The sequence below is a fragment of the Anoplophora glabripennis genome, unplaced genomic scaffold, assembly GCF_000390285.2.
Source record: "Anoplophora glabripennis isolate ALB-LARVAE unplaced genomic scaffold, Agla_2.0 scaffold2, whole genome shotgun sequence".
NCBI classification, from domain to species: domain Eukaryota; kingdom Metazoa; phylum Arthropoda; class Insecta; order Coleoptera; family Cerambycidae; genus Anoplophora; species Anoplophora glabripennis.
In genome coordinates this window covers 1,068,272-1,092,293 of record NW_019416325.1, presented here as the reverse complement: position 1 = coordinate 1,092,293, position 24,022 = coordinate 1,068,272, and the positions used below count along the sequence as shown (strand labels likewise).

At 34.3% G+C, this 24,022-nt stretch overlaps 1 protein-coding gene across 1 annotated transcript in view; it reads left to right on the top strand.

Annotated features, from left to right (window-relative positions):
- Positions 1-10,787: 10,787 nt before the first annotated feature.
- LOC108916890 (RNA-binding protein 24-A-like) overlaps positions 10,788-24,022 on the top strand; it is a 39,592-nt gene continuing 26,357 nt past the window's right edge. The window contains exons 1-3 of the mRNA XM_018723209.2: positions 10,788-11,493; positions 17,569-17,695; positions 21,527-21,584. Of these exons, the coding sequence (XP_018578725.1) occupies positions 11,065-11,493; positions 17,569-17,695; positions 21,527-21,584 (614 nt within the window). The 5' untranslated portion in view covers positions 10,788-11,064. The remainder of the gene's footprint in view (positions 11,494-17,568; positions 17,696-21,526; positions 21,585-24,022) is intronic.

Genomic DNA, 24,022 nt, shown 5'->3' with positions numbered 1-24,022 from the left:
TGTAAAAATGTATTTGTTCAATTTTAAAAACAATTATTTTATATTTAATAGTTCAATTTTGAAAAAATTGCAAACTTTCTAATTACAACGAGGGCAATTGTTTATTTCTTATTAATTTATTTAATAACATCGATTTTTTATAATAGACATATTGTTTTAATGTCATTTCCGTTTACGTTTTGTAAAATATTTATTTAGTTTCTAAGTAAAATGGATATGGTCTTAATAATAGAATACAATACACAACAAACAGTGTTTTAATAAAAAGACAATATAACTGGGTTTATTTACGGATTAATAATCATTAAAACAAATTATAATTTATTTATTTATATATTAGACTCATACAATCGTGATTAGGTGTATCAAAATTATACTCAGTACTGCAATATTTGAATAGTCTGAAATATGCTACAAATTAGTGAGAAATCTTCAAGTAAATTAGGTGCAAAAGTGATTTTGTCACTATGTACAGGAGACGATCTATCCGTTAAATTTAAATTGTAGCAGACCGAAAAAAACAAATCTTTGGCAGCTTTAACATGTTATGTCAGGTTAATGTTGTGCCAAGTACCATTAAAATAAGTACAGACGTAAAATATCCCTGGATTCCAATAAAATAAAATTTTTATATGAAAAATTACTTTTTATTTTGGTAGAAAAAATGTCGGCGCGTTTTATTTTAAGCCGGCCGTATTTTATTGCGCAAATATATATATTTTACTTAATATAACTTTTTCCAATCTTTAAAACGACGTTAGTGAAAACTCGACATTCCAATGGGGGTCCAACAGGGTCACATGCTGTAAACATGTTAGTCAAAAAAGGGGCTCTATTTTCAATTAATTTACTGAACCTGTTTGATCAAATTTGGCAACTAATCTTTCGCAGTTTTATCATGCGTTACTTTTGGGCCATCTTTTAGAATTGCTAGTGTAAAAGTTATTATTTTTCCTATTTACTTCACAATATGTATTAATTAGAATGGTAAAGTAAAATAGGACAAAAGCGTAAATAAGGTGTCCGACTTTTTTAGTTCAACATGCTATTAGCACAACAAAAAGAACGTTTCTCTACAAATGCCACGTATAGAATAAATGATAGAAGATAGCACAAAATTGTTGGATTGAATTCGCCCTTCATAGTCGTGTAGGCTATGGCTTCGCGTAGTCGTGTTTATCTACCTTTTCAATCTGGAAGTTGAACACGAAATATAGAAAAGTGGAATGGAATCATAGCAATTTCACATTTTTTATTAATTCGTATAATATTAGTTAAATGATCACCGGAATTTCATTATTCAACGTTTAAAATAATATTCGAGGATTTTGCTGATTATCCAATAGCCTGAACACACTGTGTAATGTGTTTATGATTTTTTTATACGTAAATCAGTTGTTTCGATACATTAAATCAGTGACTAAAAGTAAATTACTATTTTGACACCAACAAATTTTGTGTTTTACAACTTTTTTACGAAAATGAATTAACAAAATTTGAAAATATGGCGCAAAAATAACTAGTAAATAATCTGCTGTTTTTATAAACTATTTGATTAACGCCATTCGGTATTGGTATTTGTCATTTCTTTTGAGGAATGCGGTATCTCTAAAACAGCACAGCGATTTATTAAATATTAACGAGATAGACACTATTATTCCGCTTCCACAATCAAGTCATTAAAATAATTAAACACCTTCCCTGAATATTTAAGCGTGTTTTTATTGTGGCTGCAAAGATAATAGGTTGGCAGGAAATTTTCTACGGCATTCGGAAACAACTCAGTTCCGACCCCTTGCCAGTTTGACACGCATTACATGAAAAATTTATACGAACAGTTAAATTAAGTTTTCTCACTCACCCCTGCCAGATTATAGCTATTTAATCGGTTAGCAAATCTAAACCCTTCCGCAAAATTGACGCGTCAAGAAAATACATGTCTTAAATTTCTCTTCACTTTCGAATAAAGTTTATTAAAAGTACTATTTCTATTTGCCATTTAATCGACTCATATATCCAAATCCAAACAAAAACTCGGTTCGTGAAGATTTCTCTTCACTTTCGAATAATTTTTTTCTAATTGAATTTAAAATTCTTGCCATTCGATCAGCTCGTACATCTAAATTCACTTGCAAAATTCACTCGTGAAGAACATAAACATTTTTTGATAATTTCGCTTCGCTTTCTAATAACATGTTTAACTTAATGTTAAAATAATCTTTTTCTTTAACCAGCTCGTACATCTAAATTGATTCGTGAAAAAAGTACGCGTATTTTAATAATTTCTCTTCACTTTCGAATAAAGTTTATTAAAAGTACTCTTTCTATCTGCCATTTAATCGACTCATATATCTCAATCCGAACAAAAACTTGATTTGTGAAGAAAATACACATTTCTGTTTCGAATCGCATTATTGAAATTGAAGTTAAAATACAATTTTTTCAATATTTAATTAGCTCGTAGACTCAACTCAAACTCAAGACAGATCCGTGAAGAAAATACGCATCGTTGAATAAAATTTCTCTTCACTTTCGAATCATTTTTTTCTAATTGAAGTTAAAATTCTTGCCATTCGATCAGCTCGTATATCTAAATTCACTCGCAAAATTGACTCGTGAAGAAAATATACAATTTTTGACAATTTCGCTTCGCTTTCTAATAACATTTTTAACTTAATGTTAAAATAATCTTTTTCTTTAACCAGCTCGCACATCTAAATTGATTCGTGAAGAAAATACACATTTTTTTAAATAATTTCTCTTCTGTTTCGAATCGCATTATTGAAATTAAAGTTAAAATACAATTTTTAATGTTTAATAAGCTCGTAGACTCAACTGAAACTCAATACTGATCAGTGAAAAAAATGTGCATCATTAAATAAAATTTCTCTTCACTCGCAAAATTGACTCGTGAGGGGTATATACATTTTTTGATAATTTCGCTTCGCTTTCTAATAACAGTTTTAACTTAATGTTAAAATAATCTCTTTCTTTAACCAGCTCGTACATCTAAATTGATTCTTGAAAAAAGTACACATATTTTAATAATTTCGCTTCACTTTCGAATAAAGTTTATTAAAAGTACTTTTTATTTGGCATTTAATCGACAATTGCCATAAAATACACATTTTTTAAATAATTTCTCTTCTGTTTCGAGTCGCATTGTTGAAATTAAAGTTAAAATCCAATTTTTTAAATATTTAATTAGCTCGTAGACTCAACTCAAACTCAAGACTGATCCGTGAAGAAAATACGCATCGTTGAATAAAATTTCTCTTCACTTTCGAATTACATTTTTCGAATTTAATCTTTTCCTTTGCCGCCACGAAGTTACATCCAGCACACAACAACGAATCGAGACACCCCCTGCACGATACCGAGTGTGTGAAATATTACGTAACGCATATGCTTGACCAAGTTGCGTGGGTAACAAAAAAATGTAAAACGACGTTAAATCTAGCAGAAGAAGGAAGTCAGGAATTGTTGTACGTCATTTGCGGCCAAAGCAGACCCAGTCTATTTTCGTGGACCCTTGATTAGTAGGAATAAGAACAGCTGTTGCCCGTTTATCAGCCCGTACTGATTTTATTTCGATATTAGTCGACTCCAGCTCATTACTAGTGTCATCTTAATCTGACTTTCTCTAATTACCCCGTTCTTTTTACGTTCGTAAAAACAAGACGAAAATAAAAGTGTCCTAGTTATAAATTCAAAGCACCAGTTGTCTCTCCGTACAGGATATACAGGGTGTCCCAAACTCAATAGTATGGGCCTACTGTGGGGATGCACAAAATTTAAATACAATTTGGGACACGTAGTGCTAAATGGGATGAGGTAAGCTCCATTTTCAATCGAATGTATTATCTTTGGGCTTTGACAGAAACGACTAATGACGGCATTAATTATATTTTTTCCAGAAGCATACCCAAATTTTTTTCCTGTTACAAAGCTTTTTTTTTCTAATAAACTTTTATTAGAGAAATTCCATTTAACACCACGTGCCCCAAATTTTATTTAAATTTTTGAGACACCCTGTACTCGCTTTGCGTCGTAATAAATATTTTATTTAAAAAATGGTATAGAATATTATTTCTCCATACTTTTGGACCAAACCGTGCAATTACTTTGAAAACAGTTTGCTTATTTTAAAATGCAGAAGTGTTATATTCACGAATTTATTTTAATTTCGGCGATTTTTGGCAGCGTGTGCCTGAAAAATCGTTTTGTGCGATAAAAAAAAGTCGATTTGCTCGAGTATTCGTAGTTCTCTTTGTTAGGATAAATGCAAAATCTGAAACGCATTTTGGCGGCTGTTAACGCCGCGGAATGGCGTTAATAAACAAAAACAAAACGCTCCGCTGCTGTGAAAACCGAAACTTAAGGGTTATTGCTCTGAAGTGTGAAATACTGAAAGCGACTATACATAAATATTTCAGGAAACATCCTTAATATACGTGTTAGATGATTAGATATGAACCTATTAATCAATCAGCGCTGCTGCTCCATAAAAATTTATATTGTTTTTGTACCAAACAAACATTTTTTTTTAATGACTTATTGTACCGCGTGCGTATATCGACTGTATTTTGTTAACGTCTTTCGACTTCTAAACTTATTAACCGCATTAAAATGCTTGCGACCTTCTCAAAATAGCACTGAGGCTGTCGTGGATCTTCAACTGACATGGCTCCAAAAGACGTTATCTATTCCACCACGGAGAAACCGAAATATTTTCACTATGGTTTCGAAAATCGAATTAACAATTACAAATACCAGACGGAGACAATAGAAAAGCCGTCACGTGACTGTTTACAGAAATCAAGAGCATGCCAACAACACTAAGACGAAACTAATTATTAAATTGGCAAAATGGATACGTTTATAAGTGTTGTAAATAGCTACACTTGAATTCGTACACACTAGAACTAGTTGTTCCGTGAATTAATACGACTAGGCTGCTTTAACGAGGAATAAATTATTTAAAGACGCGGACTTTTTGCTCGTGGTGGAATAGAAGTTGTCTTTTGGCAGCGAAACCAACTTTTCCTTATCTATAAGATCGTTAATGTCATAAGTGCGCAGCTTTGAATTAATTTGGCACAAACACAGCCAGCTCACAATAAAAGAAAAGCGGCATCGGTAAGTTGCGAGGTATAAATATAGCCGTTCATCTCACTTAAGAAATATTTTTGTAAGTGTCCCTGCCTTTAACAGAGCAGCATGTCGCGGCTTCCATACGAGTATTCGAATAAAACTCGAGTTATAGCTCGAGAGCTGAAAACGACGAAACACTTACCGAAAAGGTGTTCTAGAGATATTTATTTTTCCATTGTTATACTTATTAAATTTGGCATTTATTGTATAAAATGGCGAAGGAGCTGGTCATAATGGCAACTAGGTACAGTCCATGCGATATTTGTCGAGATAGAATTCCAAGAAGACCCCTGCGTCACTTTCTTGGAATTAACAACATTCGACACCCGAGATAGAAAGACATAGGCGGAAAATTTCAACGCACGCCCCTGTGTAAATTGTTACAGTAGTCCCGATAATTTTCTTGGAATTCTATACAGCCCGTCCAATATTTGTCGAGATTGAATTCCAAGAAAACAATAAGCCAATAAAGTTCTGTCATTGGAACTATTATAACAATTTACCGCGGCATCAGGAGCGTGCCTTCAAATTTTCCGCGTTTCCAGAATATTAAAATAAATATACAGGGAGTTTATGATAAGTTTTGCCAAACTTTACTGGCGTATTCTACCGATGAAAATAATCAACTTTTGCCCTATACAAATTTTTGATAGGACGTTTCTCTACGGAGATACAGGGTGTTACATGTTTCAAATATTTATATGATTTTTCCTGTAACTTCACTAGCAAAAATATTTAGTGGTAAAATTTGGGGGATGACATTTTTCTAGGAGGGACTATGGATAACTTATTCCAAAATACACTCCAGTGACGTAGTTATTGGGGCAGTAGGGGACCTTTTTTGAAAAAAAAATCGTACGTCACTGTTTTTTAAATAATTTTAAATGTTTTTAAAATGTACATTCAATTTATGACAATAAAGTATTCTAGTAAAGTATTCGTAAAATGGTCTTTAGATAATTGGGAAATCAAATAAGAAGATACTTAAGTACCAACGTTGCTATTTATCATTTTCTATTGCTAAATGTGTAACAATAAATTCAATACCGCATATTTTTGAGAGATTTCAGAGATTTTAAAAAACTCCAAAAATTTCGAAAATTTTTTTATTTTTTTTTTCATCAATTTAAACGTTACTTGCGGTAAAAATGTGAGAAAACCTGTATTTTTATTTTTTTTTTTCATTTTAATCATGATGGGGGTTCTTCTGGGTATATCGAACTGTAAGTCATGCTTAACATTAGTCATTTCGTGAACATTTCTAATTTAGCCGTCAATTTTCTAAAAAAAAACATACATTACCCTTCTTTTCTTGTTTTTTAAAATTCGTATAAAAGATGAAAAAAAAATTTTTTCCGAAAAGTTACCGCAGCCGTTTTTTTCCGTTATAGGAAATTTATTCCAGTTTTCGAAAGAGCCCTTCAATTCTCTTTACGACCATTTGTCGCCGAGATATCTATGATTGAAGACAAATGGATCCTTTTCCATTAAAAGTCCGATATTTCGATGAAAAATGGTCGTGTGGAAATTTAAAAAAAAAGGAAATAGAAGCTGAATAAACAAGCTACCTGGTCCATGCAATGGCTTAGCTGAAAAAATTTTTTCCAAGTGCGTGGATTAAAATGTTTTTATTTTTCATATCCTTTGATTTATTTTACGAAGAAATTACATTGAAAATGCATAGGACGATACACTTACGAACAAACACGTCTTCGTTACTGCAAAACACAGTATGCACTGCAATCTGCTAGTCTTTCTAAGTCGGGTGTCGAATGCGGTTAATTCCAAGAAAGTGAAGCTATTTTCGAAAATTCTAGAAAGTTATTTCGCTTCTTTTTAACTGCCCTTTCGATTTAATTTTTTACTCATCTTTCGATTTATATTTTTATCCATCTTTCGACCTATTTTTTTACTAATTCTTATTTCTAAACTGTCTGATAATTTTTTTTCACTTGAAAAACGGTTTTCCATTTTGCATAATCATTTTAATTCCTAGAAACAAGGTGCTATTGAATGAATAGTCAATACCTAGATATAAAAATGTTAATGGTTGCGACATAACAAAAACCCTTTACGACCATTCCTAATAGAAAAATACATTAACTTTATTGAACACGAGTACCATAATACCTATTGGTGTTATTACAGAAATATGCCAGCCAGAAGCGTAATCAGTTATACATACAAATTATATAATTGCTATGAATTTCAATCATCGACAAGTTCTACTTCAGCAATGTAACACATTTCCAGTACGCTCAAAATAAACCCACATCATTTAGCAGGCTGGATATACGAGTTCAAAGAACAGTTTAAGCATTCGATTCAGTAAAAATTGGAATTATATTTTTTATGCAGAAAAGCAACGAATTAAACTTGTGATCAGTAATTAGTTTTAAATTTAAATCTTGCGCAAAGTCAGTCGAATATATTGACATATTTCACCGACATAAAATAATTTAACTATTTAAAAATACAGTTGTGTGAAGTAATCGTGTCAGTTATTTGTCTTCCATGCCCAAGTATCAATTAAAAAACGAATGAAACAAACCAGTTTGTAGCTCGGGTTACACGAAGTTTGAAAAGGGTGAATTCATTCACAGCTGTTGAAAAATTACTGGGTCGAAGACCATTAGAAAAATTAGTTCCTTAAACCTACACAGTTATAACCATTTAGATGTATGTATACGAGGTTAACAAATGTTACAATAAAAAATATAAGATTACCTATACCTTAACGGATTTTTTTAAATGGTAGACCGAAGTTATTCAATTTATAAATTTAGGCATAAACTTTTCTGTGTTGTACAACGTCTAGGCTAGAGAACTGCGGCAAATAGCTTCCAATGCGAGTACAACCGTGTCCGAGATAATAGGGGTGCGATCCCAGCACAAGGGTGCTAAGGCCAGGTGCGCACTGCCAAGTATTGCTTATTTATTTCAGCACTCGCCAAGTGAAACCGAATTATTCAATAGGCAGCCCCAGAGGCGTTTCTCATTCTCATTTTCTTAAACAAATGAGAGCTGTAAGTGTTTAATTTTTTACTATTCTTTCGATTTATTTTACTGCTCTTTCAATTTACTTTTCACTACACTTTAGATTTAAATTTTTTTTAACAATGTTTCGAATTCAACAAAATAGAACATTTTTATGTAAATTGTAGGAATAATGGAACGGCATACAACCGGTTTAAAATACTGTGGTATAATTTAAGTTTCTGACCCTAATTCGTTTCATTTTTAACCGTTAATTAGTAACACATTGTTTGAGACCTAAGTCGCGCGTCACTGGTTGTTTTTCCTACGAAAAACTTCACGCAGATGGGCACGCGTACACAGGGGCGCAGAGACGTATCGAGTTTATGGTAACGCCTTTGAAATACACGTACATATAATCCTACACACATGTTTCTTTAAACTCTCATTATCCCCCATAGCTTGAATTAATTTTATACACTCTCAAAATATTATTGTAGCATAAATTTACAAGAATATTAAATTATTACAACTGATTACAGCAAATAACGAAAGGAGAATCGAACTGCAAGCTGCAAGATGCGTAAAAATATATTTTTTTCAAGGATTGAAATAGGGAAACCATTTATATTAATGCTATTGATTTTGTAACAGGTTCTGACATATAATGTAAATTTAGAAAGCTTAGAGTAGCCATATTAAAAACTTGGATCTATGCGCTATTTACATTTTGTGGTAGCTGAAATTCTACCGGCAAAACAGAATTATTTTAAGATTTTATGATGTCTGCACTAATGGTTTCATGATATTAGATTAGGAATATTGAAAACTGGCCCAAGTCTCTTGTGATTTTTATAAATGCATCACTGTAGTCCAAAAATTATCGTTAAATCTAAAGATCGGTAAAAAACCCGATATTTGAAAATAAATAAATTAATAAAAATAAAGGAACAGTACGATAATAAATGGAAAGACCAGTAAAAAATAATCGGAAAGGACAGTAAAAAAATTAAAAATTTATTTATTTTAACCACCCGTTATACAGGAAAGTAGCAGTACTTCCTTGATGTTAAAGAAATTTCTATTTGGATAGATTTATGTTTATACAACACTGTAGTTTTATAAGTACAGAAGAATGTTCTTTCTAGACAGAAGAAAAAAATGGTTTCTACATTCATAAATTTTGTTTTAAACTCGGGAGGTTGCCGAGCGAGTTTATTTTTCTAAATTTAAGTTTGCTGATTCATGTCCAATTACCTTGTTTTGAAAAGCAGTTAATACTTTATCTGTGACACAAGAAAAGACCAACTTTTAAACTTTAAATATATTAGTTGCTTATTTGAAAACTACATTTTATCAATTTATTAAGAGGTGTTAAAGTGTAGTGCTTTCAAAATCTCTAATACGGGCCCTATTTATCTCTCTTTATACCCCCATCAAGAATCTCGATTTCAGGTCAGCTGTTGTCAGCTCTTACAGACACAGACGGGTAAAAAAAATGTTAAAATAAATAATAAAGAATCAATTTACTGCTTTAAACTCTAATACGGTACTTAAATTTATAATGATACTTAAAGAACTATAAAGACGCAAAATTGCAATAAATACAAACAAACAAAGATCGGTTTACACGAGCGTAAAGCTATTTTTATAGGATCCGAGTCCTTTGAAACACATTTGCAATTGACACGTATACAGGGTGTATATGTAAGATGGCTGGCTTGGATCACTTAATTTGTGTTTTGCGAATTTCTTTTGTGTTTGACATATTAAAACTTACGAAAATAAATCCAAGTGCAGTAAATATAAAAACGGATTGACTAGATGCTATTAGAATTAGCAACTACGGAATTTGGCATAAAAAATAGGTTAAATAACATTTAGATGATTATTTTAAAAAACTAAACTGATTCATTTTGACAAATTTGACGTTGCTTTGAAGTTAAGTTAAGTAAAGAGCAGAAATAGATGAAAGAGATTGTTTTGAGTTTATAAAATTAAATTGAGATTAGATATCTGAAATTTATGACTCCCAAAATGTATTTTAATCGATGAGTCGTTAACTTTTCGAACAATTAGTTTTACGGATTCTAAATAAAAAGAGTAAATTTAAAGAGAACTTTTCGAATTTCAGTTACGACAGATTACTAATTAGTAAGCAATTAAAATGTTTTAAATCGAAAAAATAAATCGAAACAACAACGAAATAAATTTCTAAATATATTTTTTACCGTAGTTTTCACTGTTCCTTTTAATACAACGTATCTGCTAAAATTTTAAATATTATCTTCAACAAGTTAACGTAACCAAAATAAAGTGGCTCTTGGTGCGAGATAAGATAACATTTTATACGCTTTTCTGAAGTACTAATTTCCCCGAATTAGATTTTAAAGGGAACTTTTCCAATTTCGACTTCGAAATTTTTGCCTAACTTTCGAATCTGTCAGTTTCGGCGGCTGGCTTTGTGAGAGGCGAAAAGCGCCCGTCGTCGGATCGCATGAGTTACGTCGAAGATAACGTCGTTTTCCACGAAGCGGCAATAACTGCTGACAAAAACGACTACCGGTTGTGTACGCTATTGCTAGACACCGGGGGTACGACCCTGCCAGTAAGTCGAGCCAATCCAGGGGGCGCATTACATGCTGAGACAACGGCATTTGGTTTTATTCGTGACTGAGCGTCCGCACCGGTCATATGTGTCGAGCATCGCGCTTCACTTGACGAGTTATCTCTTAACCCTTAGTTGGTCCCCGATACACATATACGTTCGGCGAACAGCTGTAGCTCAGCCAGTCTAAAATTAGTCCGCAGTGGTTAGTCGGTAGCGCACAAACCAGTCGCACGTGCTCCAACTCGTACCCGAGAGATTGTGTGTTCTTCTGAAAGCCAGCTTTCGAAGAACTTTATGTGCAAAACGGCCCAACCTGCGCACCTATGCGAGATCGCCGGAGTACCTTCACCAAAGAGTACATAAACAACATTGTGAACCCCCTTGGAAACCGGCCGGCTCGACCAACGGAAAATCACTCGTCCCGTGTGGCAGAGGAACGCGCGGCAATATCCGAGCCCGCAGAGGAAACAGCCAAGATCATGCTGATGCCGAGTGCTGGAATCGCCGCCACCAGCGAGGCCGACAGCCTCGTAGGGGGGCTGGGCGGCCTGGGCGTCCTAGGGGCCACGGGCACCCTCAACGGCACCGGCGTCCAAAACAAGGACACGACGTGGACCAAGTTGTTCGTGGGGGGCCTGCCCTACCACACCAGCGACAAGTCGTTGAGGGACCACTTCGCCGTTTATGGGGACATCGAGGAGGCTGTGGTTATCACGGACAGACAGACGGGCAAAAGTAGAGGATACGGGTTTGTAAGTATACGATCTTTATATTCCTTCACGCTCGCCATCAGCTTCATCCGACAGAACGCGGATACGCAAAGTTGCACCAGATTGTGGTTATTGCAGTCGAAATTGACCAAAAAAGTGATTTTTTTGTTTCGCTCGAAGGCAGTACGCAAAAAATTGGTTTCCACGGATGAGGAACGCTAAATTCTAGAACTGCCAAAATATAGACTGTGCCTAGTACAACTGTCACTTAAATTATAATGAAAAATTTAAAACACTTTTTGTTCGACCAAAAACAACTGGCTGGGTTAACTGTATCAGGAAATTAAAATTACCTACGTTCAATTTTTTTTATACCACCGGAAAACGAAATCAATATGCCACAAGTATTATGTGAAGCCAAATGAATATAATTAATAATAATTAATGTCACTTTTTTATTTGTAATTTTTTTTATGTTATGCCGCGTGAACTATGAAAAAATATATGTCACGAAAGGTCTGTTTTGAAAATTGCAATGTTTTAAATGTCCTCGCTATATTCGAAACATTTCATTGTTTAAACTACAGTACCTGGTGCAGATGTTGCGGCACTGATCCATAAACTACACGAGTCCAGTGGCGTTGCACGCGAGGGGTCGAAAATCTTCTGAAAAATAAAAAAATACATATTGATAGCTAAGCCAGATGTTGTTTTAATTGATCTATAAATGATTGTAATTCATAAAATAATACTAGAGTCTTGGTCAGAAAAATTGTTCCAAGGCATACCAAAATGGTTTGAAGTTACATTGCCAAGAAATTTTACCTAAAAAATTCGTTAACAGAATATAATTTATCACATAAATTTATTCCGTACATTGGAATGGAAAATTGAAAATTCTTTGTTCGACCAAAAATAACTGGCTGGTTTTTTTAGTTATGTTTAACTGTACCGCAAAATGAAAATTAACTGCATAAAATATATTTTATACATCCGGAAAATACGTATTATCTGAAATTAAATGAATATAATTAGTAGTAATTAGTGTCACTTCTTTTGTTTTTGTCATACCGCATAAACTCTTGAAAAATTACGATGTTTTAAACGTCAAAGTTTTGTGTAATTATATTGAAAAACTGTCAAAAAGTTTTAAATCAAAAGAACGGTAATAAAGAATCGAAAGAGTAGTAAAAAAATAAATATAAATATCAATCGATATTGTTTCAATTTATTTATAAAATTGTCACTTAAATTTTAGCATCTATCGACGGGAAACTAAATACATTAAAAAATTAAAGATTTCGGTAAAACTGTGTGCTATTTTACCCATTTAGAAAATTGGAAATTCTTTGTTCCATCAAAAATAACTGACTGGTTTTTCTTAGTCATATGAAGTACCTGTATAAAATATATTTCATACCACCACACAATCAGTATGCTGCAAGTAAAAGCAACTTAAATGAACATAATAATAATTACCGTCACTTCCTTATCTGTTTTTAGTGAACTATTTGAGAAAAAAATGTATCAGGAAATGTTAATTATTTTGAAAAATTGCCATGTTTAAACTACAGTACCTGGGGCAGATGTTGCGACAACTGATCCGTAACCCACACGAGACCAGTGGCGTTGCAGGGGGGTGATTATTGAAGAAACAAACTGTCTTATCGATTATCGAAGAAAACAACACGAAAATTTATAATGTTGTACGTCTTGTTTTAATTGATCTATGATCCTCGCAAAACCAGAGGCGTGGCGGGGAGGGATTGACGCTTGACATCTGAAATAGAAGAGAAATAAAATAAATATAAATAATCTTTTCTTTAGTACTTGAATATTTATATTTTTTATAAACCAGTACTTTGGAAATAAAGAAAATGAAACGAGAATTCGTTAGTAGATAAATGAAAACTGGTGATTAACAGAGACGACTTGGGTGGTTATTGTTCAGTTTTGAATTATTCATGCGTGATATATCTGACGAAATATCAGATAACACAGGGGATAAGTAACACGTCAGGATAGTACAAATAGGTCAAGTTGAAACCTAAGGTCGATATTTCTTTAACGTAGATATAGAAAATGTAAATATCTCGTGTAAGATGAGAGACATAAGCCGAATAGTGATACAAAAAATTAAAAATACGGCCGAAATTGGTGCGTCTGCTGGAGAAAGTAGCCAGTAGCCGTCCAAATTTATGCACATACTGTTTAACGTCCCGTAGGGTACTCCCCTATAACAATTGTCCCGTTTCCTTGGGTTTACTATGGGTCCAGACAGCTGTGAATTTAAAAAAGGCTCGCCCCAACGGCATTATGCGATGTACCAGTTTTTGGTCGCCTGAATTTTACATTAGTCGAATTAATTTGTCATAGCCCATTACTGGCGCGCTTACGTGCTTTAATATGCGCTTTGTAGATATTTGCCACCGCGGATCCTTTTTATTTCGCGTTCGCTCCGCTAGGATTTGCACTAAAAAAATTATTTTACGAAAACTATTAAACCGATTTTAATGAAATTTGGTGTGTTTTTATTATACTCTAAAGTTTTTTTTAACAAAATTGAAATGTCCTCGGAGCAATTAAAATATTTTTAAAAAATTAACCAAAAAACTTGAGTAAAAGTAAAATACTTTTTTTCATCAATTATTGCTATTTTGCAACATCGGTAATAAATTTAAACACTTTTAACTTACAGTATATTGTGCAAAATTCAATTCTAAATTTTTTTTTTCCTCTTCAATATTCTTCCAAAATGCATAGTTTACAAGATATAAGTAAACAAATTTTTTAAACATTTTCGCAAATTTGAAAATCTTCCGGACCTCGTCCAGATATTTTAGTGGTTGCTGTTTTTCGGTTGGTACAAACTCTCCAATATTATACAAAGTTTTATTTATACTTCGAATTAGAAATTATCATTTTGTTTCACATAATGTAAGGAGCATCTTATCTATACCTCAACAAACCACTATCTTATCAGCGTACACCTAAATGTACGTATTTATAAAATATGGAAATTGTCTCAGTAACAGATCGAACTTGATTATACCTGAACATTATCAGAAGCCATTATGCAGCGCTTTGTTTAAAAATACGTATGGCATGAGTCAAAACAATGTATGTTGACTTAAGCTTCTAATAAACAAAATCAGTGTACGTAGGTATAAAGATTACTATAGCGTTCGGTAATCTATGGTAATAATGATTTTTTTCCTAATAATTACTGAATAACTGGCGCCCAATAAAGATAATCGAATTATTTGCCCCCATTAAAAATAAAAGCTAATGCCAATGAAAGTGTGTGTATGCAAATATAGATTTTATTTCAAACTGTTTAACGTCACGTTAGAATTTGGAACGTCAAATTCTGTTTATATCTCTACGTATTTTAACACCAGTCTAGTTGAATCGCAGAAATAACAGGATAGGATCGCATCCGAGGATATATCTCCAACCAATATTTCTCATTTAATGATGGGGAAATATATTAGTAATTAAAAAAATAAGGCGGTAAAAATAGATGCAGCTCATAGCCGCTATTTATTTAGAGTAGGCAGACGGCTCAAAATTTGACAAAAGGCCAAAATCTAATGTCATAATTAATAAAAGATGTCAATCCCGTAAAAGAATCCAACGCCGTTCAACGAGCTAAATATAATTCAAAATTATCAACGAACAAATACATTTATAAGACAGTGGCGTAGAACAGATTTGGCAAGAGTTAAAAATTATGCAACTGGGCCCAATGATCGAATGTTAATACCTTACAACCGGAAAAAATAGTGTAATATCATGTAAAATATTGATGTATGGAAATGCATACCAACCTTTGTTGAGTTCAATGTCAATTTGGAATTAACTAGAATTATGTGTATTTCATCTAGATAAGGAAAAAGCGCCGTCCCAGTTTACAACAGCAATACCATTTGTCATTAGAAACCATTCTAAACACCAGCGAAATTATAAATAAACCATGCCGCATTAAAGTTTGTGAAAACGATGTTGTGGCACTCCATATTGTTCGCTTCCCGATGTGTAATAAAAATTACTAATGAATTTAAAACCGTTTTAAGTATTAAGTGTCTTTGATACCTACTGAATTACATTTGAACTACACTTAGAAAAACGTTTAGTTCACTTAAAAGCACTGCTTGTCAAGTGTAACAAGCAGTTTTCTCGGTGTAGCGTTATCATTCCTTATACAGGGTGTAGCGTGTATAATCTATAAAAACTGCAGCTTCCTAACGATATTTGTAATAGAAAAGTCTTATACGAAAAAGTTCTATTTTTGCGTTTTTTTTTCTCGTAAATTAAAGTTCAATTATGGATCAAAATATTTTCTCTGGAACGGTCCTGTCCGTGTGCTGTACGACGAGTTACGTACTGTAGACCAGCCGCGTAAACAATCGTCGTTGAAAGATAAAAAGATACTTCTCAATTTTTGGGGAATTTTCCAATGCAAAAGTACAAACTAAGAAAAATAAATATTAAACGCAAAACTAATATTTTCTTATTATAATAATTAATAGTAATTACTATCTTAAATGCATTGTTGTTACTGCAAGAGTTCGCAAACAAAACCACATTAGCGCGGATACAGGCATGGCACCGACGCAACTAAATTTGGCGAATATTTTCCCAAATTCCAGGTATTCCCCTAATTGTGTCAGCAGCTTCAATACGCAATTCTTCCACCGTAGCAATTGGAGTATTGTAAACCAATGACTTCAAGTGACACCAAAGATAAAAGTCCATTGGAATTAGATCGGGTGACCGAGGTGGCCATGGCACAGGACCAAATCCTCCAATCCATCGCTGAGGAAACATTTCATTCAAAAGTGTCGTTACTTCTCGAGTACTGTGTGGAGGAGCCTCATCTTGAAGATAAAACATGCGTGCCCGAACTTGTAAGTCAGCATATGTTGGTCCATTTAGTCGCCCTTCAGAGAAATAGGGACCCACAAGTACATCGCCTATTATGCCAGCCCAAACATTTACAGAGAACCCATGTTGAAAATGAGTTTCCCTAACCGCGTGAGGATTTTCATCGGCCCATATGTGCATATTATGGAAATTCACTTCATCATGGGTAAATGTTGCCTCATCTGTTCAGGAAAGTCTACTTGATTGGCACATTGCCGTAAAAACCATCCGCAAAAACGCACTCGTTGATCACAATCCGGGGGTAAAATCTGTTGAACTGGTTGCAGATGATAGGGGTGCAACAGCTGGCGCCTTAAGTGCGATGTACGGTACGAGATGAGGTTCCTACTTGCTGTACGAGTCGAGTACTAATTGTGGGGTCTTCGTCAAGATTTGCCAACACTGCATCTTCAACATTAAGGTTCACTTGCTGACCACGTCCTTCTCCTCGAGGAGTAACACTTCCAGTATCTCGCAGCCGCTGAACGCACTGTAGGATTGTATTTGCACATGGTGGGTGACGTTGTGGCCATCGTTCCCGGTAGAACCTAGCAGCCGCGAGCGCATTTTCTCCGGCTGCACCATACACTAACACCATATCGACCCGTTCGGAAATAGTAATTGCATTGTTTTCTCGGTTCATTGTAAAACTAGTTCGTGCACAAACTAAAAAATTAAGCAAAGTAAGAAATAAGAATCTCGTTTTTAATGTAATCGGCACGCTATTCTTATTTTTTACTTCTTTATAAAAATTACAGTCACTATCGTGGAATTACAAAATAAAAACTTTTGTCGATGGACGATGCTTAATATTTAATAATTAAGTGAATAATGAATTCAATACAAATACAAAATGTAACCTAACCTTCTTTTAGTATTACTAGTATTAGCTGATAGCGATTTAAATTATAAGGTTGCATCTCGGGTCGCATAAAAACATTACCAAAGTTTTTTATAAATAACACAGGGTCGGTCTTCATTTTCCTTGAATAAATGAACTTTAATTTACAAAAAAAAAAACGCGCAGGTAGAACTTTTTCGTATACGACTTTTCTATTACAAATATCATCAGGAAACTGTAGTTTAATTTTTATAGATTATATACGCCACACCCTGTATATATCTAAATATACTTCATATAATCTAAATTTTTTCGTGATTTTTTGCACTGTATGCCTGTTTTTATTAAAGGTTATAATGGGAGACCGGGCTTCCGCTGAAAGAGCGTGTAAGGATCCAAATCCAATAATAGACGGAAGAAAGGCAAATGTGAACCTAGCGATATTGGGAGCCAAGCCAAGAGGAAATGTTCAAGCCGGTAAGTAAGTCATACATCACGAAAAACATCACATGTCGAGAGTAATATACTTTGGGATTCACATAAATTAAGTAAAGTTAAATTTAAAAATTTTGTGCTATTTGAAAAGTTTCTGTATCGGATACACAAGATGATTTTATCTACGCTTTTTTAAATGCCGCGTTAACAGATCATTTCTTATTAAAAATATGTGCAGCGATTCGTAAGAAATGCACAAAACGTTGATGATATCAGATTCTAAAACAAGTTATTTTTCTTCACACTTTCGAAATGCAGCATCAACAATCTACCTCGCGATTCATGCGAATAATTTGAAAATGTTACAACTGAATTGCAATGTTTGCCGCTGTTTAAATTTCTTATAATTACGCGTAAACCAATTTTAAAGAAATACACAAACCGTCGAGTTATTTTCTCTATACTTTCGAAACGCACTCACGATAGCTTCTTACTGTTCTCAAATAATAAGGCTCCTTCTGCAATAAACTGCTTTATAGCTAGACTAAAAATATGGGTCAGATCTGAGAAATTCATAAAACATAATAGACAGGTGTTCGATGTGTTCCAAAACACTACAGCTACGCTTAGATTTGCAGAGTATGTTTATTTAAGATCTATGTAGACCCTGGTATGTTGGTTACTATACAATTTATACGTGCAGGATGTTTTGATATTAAATTTATTGAAAATTGTATATACAAAAGCTTTTCATATCGATAATTACCTTGAATTTGTTAACTGCTTCTGTTAATATGAACTGACAAATTTTCCAGGGCGCTAAATCTGAAACAACATCTCGTGACGCATAAACGTTACGTATTATGCATTCGAAATGGTACAGAAATAATTTCGCTGGGATTTAAGGTCATTATGCGAAATAAATGACAAAATGTAATGTAATGTAATATAATTCAACTGAAAAGTTGGCCAGTTGGTCATTTATGAACCGACCCTATTCCCGACGAAATGCGACTTCCGACTTGTGACCAAATGATTGGAATTATTTTTAAATTTTTAACGACCGACCACGATTTTATTTAAAGGAAAGTAAACGTACAAAAAATTTATTGCCCCAATAAAATTCTTATGGACTGCCGTTTGTAGAACTAGATAATTTGATTTACACAACAGAAGTATTTTTACCAGCGTTTTTCCCAAAGGTAATTTGTTTTTGTAAGCCGTTGTAAGGAATGGGCTCAATAACCCACCAGGTGTTTCAGATCGAGTATAGTTCAGCAAGCACAAGCCGCAGCGGCATGGATTCCTATCATCCACCCTTCTTCCGGCGCACCCGGACATCCGCGCGTGCGACGCGCGACCGCCGAAACCAACAATTCGTTTAGCGATCGGAAATACTCCACCAGGTGGAAGAATTGTCTCAAATCGCGAGGAAATTGTTTTTACAACAGTCCCAATGCATTACGCGAGCGGAAACATCGTTTTCAGTTTCAGCTGAATTAAAAAATGCAATTCGCAACGTAAAAGCTATTTATTAGCATTTCCAAAGTGTGGAGAAAAATAAATTATGTCTTACCGAAAATTTAATAGTCGAAAACAGTTAATAAATTCAAGGAAAGCTCTTTGTGTATACAATTTCCAACAAATTTATCATCAAAATCCACCAGGCTTAGGAATTTTTTCAAATCGCGAATAAATTATTTTTGTTAGAAGTTTGACTGCCTTAATTCTAACAGACGATAGAATACATTAAAATAAACAAAAAAACCTTATATGACAGGGGTCCTAAACTCAACCATTATCCATTAAAAAAAATTATTGTTCAAACAATAATTATATAAATCAATTTTTAAAATCAAATTAGAAAAAAAAGCATTATACTACAAATTTTGAATGTTTAATCAAATTGAATACAATGTACGGATAAAAACTATATAAATTTGAGTAATATTCATTAATAGAATAAAGAAAAATACGAGAAAAGTAAAGCAAATTAAATAGCAGTAATTATTATCAATACGTTAATAGGTCGATTAACAATAATTCGCATTTGAAAATGCGATATTTGGACTTTTCAGCTCGCGAGACATCGATTTAAAAAAAAAAACATCAACATCGAACCACTAGAAGCCGAGATAATCAAAATTTTTAAGCGCACCGCTATTTTGAACGCGCGATTTCAACTTCGAGTCGGCCGGAGTAGCCGAGCTCTCGACCCCCCACCACTAACTCCCATACACTTTTCGTGAATTTCATGCTCGGTCCAATAGTTTTAATCGACATTTTATATGGGCTGCACAAGGGCGCAAGTTTTGCAAATTCACTCCCGGAAAATACTTGGAATGACAAAGGTATCTGTTTAAAAAACAACCCTCCAGACCTCGTTGTTACGCACGCCACAAATGCCTGTCAACTTTGATCGACTATAACTCTGGAACCAATTAACGAATCACCAGGTTTTTGTTTTTTAAAGAAGCGTCTTTTCGAGTACTTTAAAAACATAATTTAAAAAATAATAATTATAATGAATTTATAAAGTTATTCTATTTATAAAGTTTATAAGCGCAAAAATTACGCATACGTTTAAACAATTACTACGGCTCTCCTAATTAACGGATTTCAATTCAAGGCAGTCAAACTTCTAACACCCTGTATAGGTGCTGATACATTTGTTGCATAAAACACATAAAATTTTTATCACGAATATTCATAGCAGATATAAAATCTAAATTGGAAATTATTAACATTTTAAAGATATCTACAAAGCAATTAATTGCATTAATTGCAATCATTATCATTAACAATGCAAATCGTTTGATAGATAACACAGCCACACAAAAAAATGTACTTTCAATGCGACATATGTTAGCCGTAGTATTTTTGCCTCCTGACCACGAGCCCGGTGTTAGAATTGAGCTAACACATCAGTTCCTAACCTCAAAAAACAGGACAAAAATAGCAAAAATTCAAGAAAAAGGGCTAGGAAAAATACAAAAAACATTTTTTTTCTATATTCAAATGTTCATTTATATGATTAAGACCGCGCCGAACGTGTATCCGCGGTCAGAATAAATGGTTCTTTTTCTAACCCCACAAAAAAACGTAAATTAGGGTCAGATATCACGATATTTCAAAAAAATTACAGATTCGCGCCAAATTTGGTATACGGAGGTTTTTGGGGTCGCTGATCACGGATCCAAGGTCAATTTTGCAAAATTCAAGATGGCGGCCGACCAAATTTTCAAAAAATAACACATTCGCGCCAAATTTGGTTTACGGGGGTTTTCGGGGTCACTGATTACGTATTCGAGGTCAGATTTACAAAATTCGTTTTTCAAAATTTAATCAGTTACCTATGTACTTTATTACTTCAGATTAGGCAAAAAAAAAACAGTGAATAGATCTTTTACAGAAAAAAGAACAAGATATAGCCGAAAAAAAGAAGTAAACAAAAATATTACAAAATAAATTTCGCAATTCTGACCTCGAATACGTGATCAGCGACGCCGAAAACCTCCGTATACCAATTTTGGCGCGAATCTGTTCCTATTTGAAAATTTGGTCGGCCATCTTGGATCCCCTATCTTGAATTTTGCAAAATTGACCCCCGATCCCTGATCAGCGACCCCAAATACCAAATTTGCGTAACATTTGAATATAGAAAAAAAAAATTCTGTATTTTTCCTAGCACTTTTTCGTGAACTTTTGCTATTTTGACCTGTTTTTTGAGGTTAGGAAATTCCTTTGATGTGATAGCTCAATTCTGACACAGGATTCGTGATCAGGAGGCAAAAATAATACTGAGGAAACGTGTGGTTGATAGAGGCAACAGTTAACGGACAATTTACTAAGTATTTTTTTTTGTTTTTCTAGGTTTTCCATTCCCCAGTGTAAGGGCAGGCTACCCCACTCTCCTCCCCAGCCAGTACGGGTAAGTCAGAATGACAGGGCAGTTGTGCAATGTGCACTCGAAGTGCAACCAAGTCCAATACATCACCAACTCTATCGTAATCAATATTTCATATTTTCTAGCTACTTTTGTCATGAAGGCAGTTGGTGATTCGTAAATCCATTGAATTCTATTGAATTTGGCTGACATGCAATGAGACGTATCCCGAACCACCGTTCGTAACGGCTCAAACACTAAAATGTAAACAGTTAGTTCCTTCGATGAGTGTTTGTGAGTGTGCGCGTGAATTTTATTTTAATTAGTATTGAGTTCCACTATTAAACATTAGCCGGCACTCGCAAGGCCGTTGGGGAAACCCCCACCAGGTGTCCACCACTAACGGCTCCGCGAACGCCATTTTTGCACGATGTTCGCCAACCGATAACTGTCACCAAAAAAAAACACCCGGACCTCCCCCTCAAAACCCACCTCCACTACGATTAATATCGACGCGACTGGATTCGAGATGCGTTCTGGGCGGCTCAGGTCCGGCGGGTGAGGCGGTCGGATGGCGGACGCCAATCTTACTGTTTGCTGTGAGGTTTTCGTTTTTTATTTTGGGCTGACTATTTTGATGTTCGTTCCTTTTTTTTTTTCAGTAACTCACGACTGCAATGTAACACTAATGCGACACTAACCGGATGTCGATGTGCTTGGTTTCATTAACCTGGGGTGTGTTACAGTGCAGCCGGTGCGGTGGTGGCGGTGTAGTTAGTGATGGCCACTTTTAATACTTTCGAAACTGACGTAAAAAATAACAACTCATTGGAAAACTAAAGTCGAACAGCCCATATCTATCAGAGTTCTCCAGTGAGCGGGGTTATCATGTTAAGGGGTTAGAAAATCTTCAGGGCTGCTCCACAATGACTCTACAGCAATTACTAGTAAAAACATTCTCACTCACGAGTGTACCCTACGCGTATGGTGTCTGGGGGACGACGATTATCCGACTGACTAACTTACGGTTGCAAAACTGTCGATAACCTTCTCAGTAGGTTCAAATGGCTCCCTTGTAACTTACAAGCTTACTAGAATGCTATTCGTTCCCAGCTCGTTCACTTCGATTTGTAACATTAGACACATTAAGTCAAAGTAAATAAAAAATACGAATTATCTCCTGACAGTAAGAATAAGAATATATGAATAAAAAAATGTTGCTGTAGTTTTAGGAATCGAAGTGAGAATTTTACTTCAGTTTCGAGTGGAGTCATTGTGGATGCTCGGCTTTGAGAGGGCGACAGCCTTTGAATTGTCTCAATGTGTGGACGCCCTTAAAGGTCACCATCACTAGAATAGTTGCGAAAGTGCAGAGTGCCTGGCTTGAGCGACAACGCGTTTTCCCGACGGTACATACGGTGTTAGGTAGAGACGTAGAATTTGTACACTGTTGTCTAGTCGCACTTAATATACTTATTCCTCTATTTACTAACTTACTGTAAAGTACTAAGCAAGTGTGATATTTTGGTAAAACGCTTAGAAGTATATTGAAGTTGGTGTGGTTAAAATCAGGCAAACTATGTGGCATGGTTTGGCATAGAAACTGTAGCTCTTTGACGAAGAGGCAAAGAGGCATTTTTTTTCTCGATGTTTACTGTTCGTATTGGTGTATTTTTCGTGGGCCATACAGATAATATGCTTATTAATCAAATTATCGTAAAGTAACACGTTTTATCCCTTCTTTCAACTGATGTTTTAGTATGAGTAAAAAGAATCAAACCAATTTACACAAGTATGTGAATGTCAATTTAAAAACAAAGATGTGTTTTTTGTAAATAATAAATCATTTTTGTTTTTAAATTTAAACAACTATTGTTTACCTATAAATTTATTATTATTTATAATTACGATTAAGTACGCTTGCTAAGTATGTTGTCGACAGTGATGAAGAGATTTCATATGCCATTTAGGTGAATTGGTAAGAGAGGAACTGGGCACGAATTCACTTATATTTTATTTAATTAAGAATTGCAAATTTTATTTCACTAGGCTTAATTAACTTAAAAAAAATTATTCATTGCTTCGGTTTTGCGAATATACAGGGTCGGAAAGTCCCCATGGTTCATCGGCCGTTACGTGAGAGCGATAAAGTAAGCCATAGAAATCCATGCGATAGAGAAGGATGGCTATAATGAAGGCGTCTCATAGTCACCGCCCGTTTCGCCCTTCCACAAATAAGATCCACTTCAGCGACCGGTGGTCATCTTTGTTTTCGTCGTTTGCCTTTTCTGTAATAGATGTCACTACTTATACAATTCCGACTTCGTATTCCGATATGTTAATACAATCCGTTAACAGAGGGCAGCCCTAGAAAGAGTGATGCCAGATCTACAGATTTTTTTGGAATTGGGGAAATAGGGAATTTTGCTTTATTTCTTGGGATTTTTAAGTCATTTTAAAAAGTATACTTAAATAACAACTAA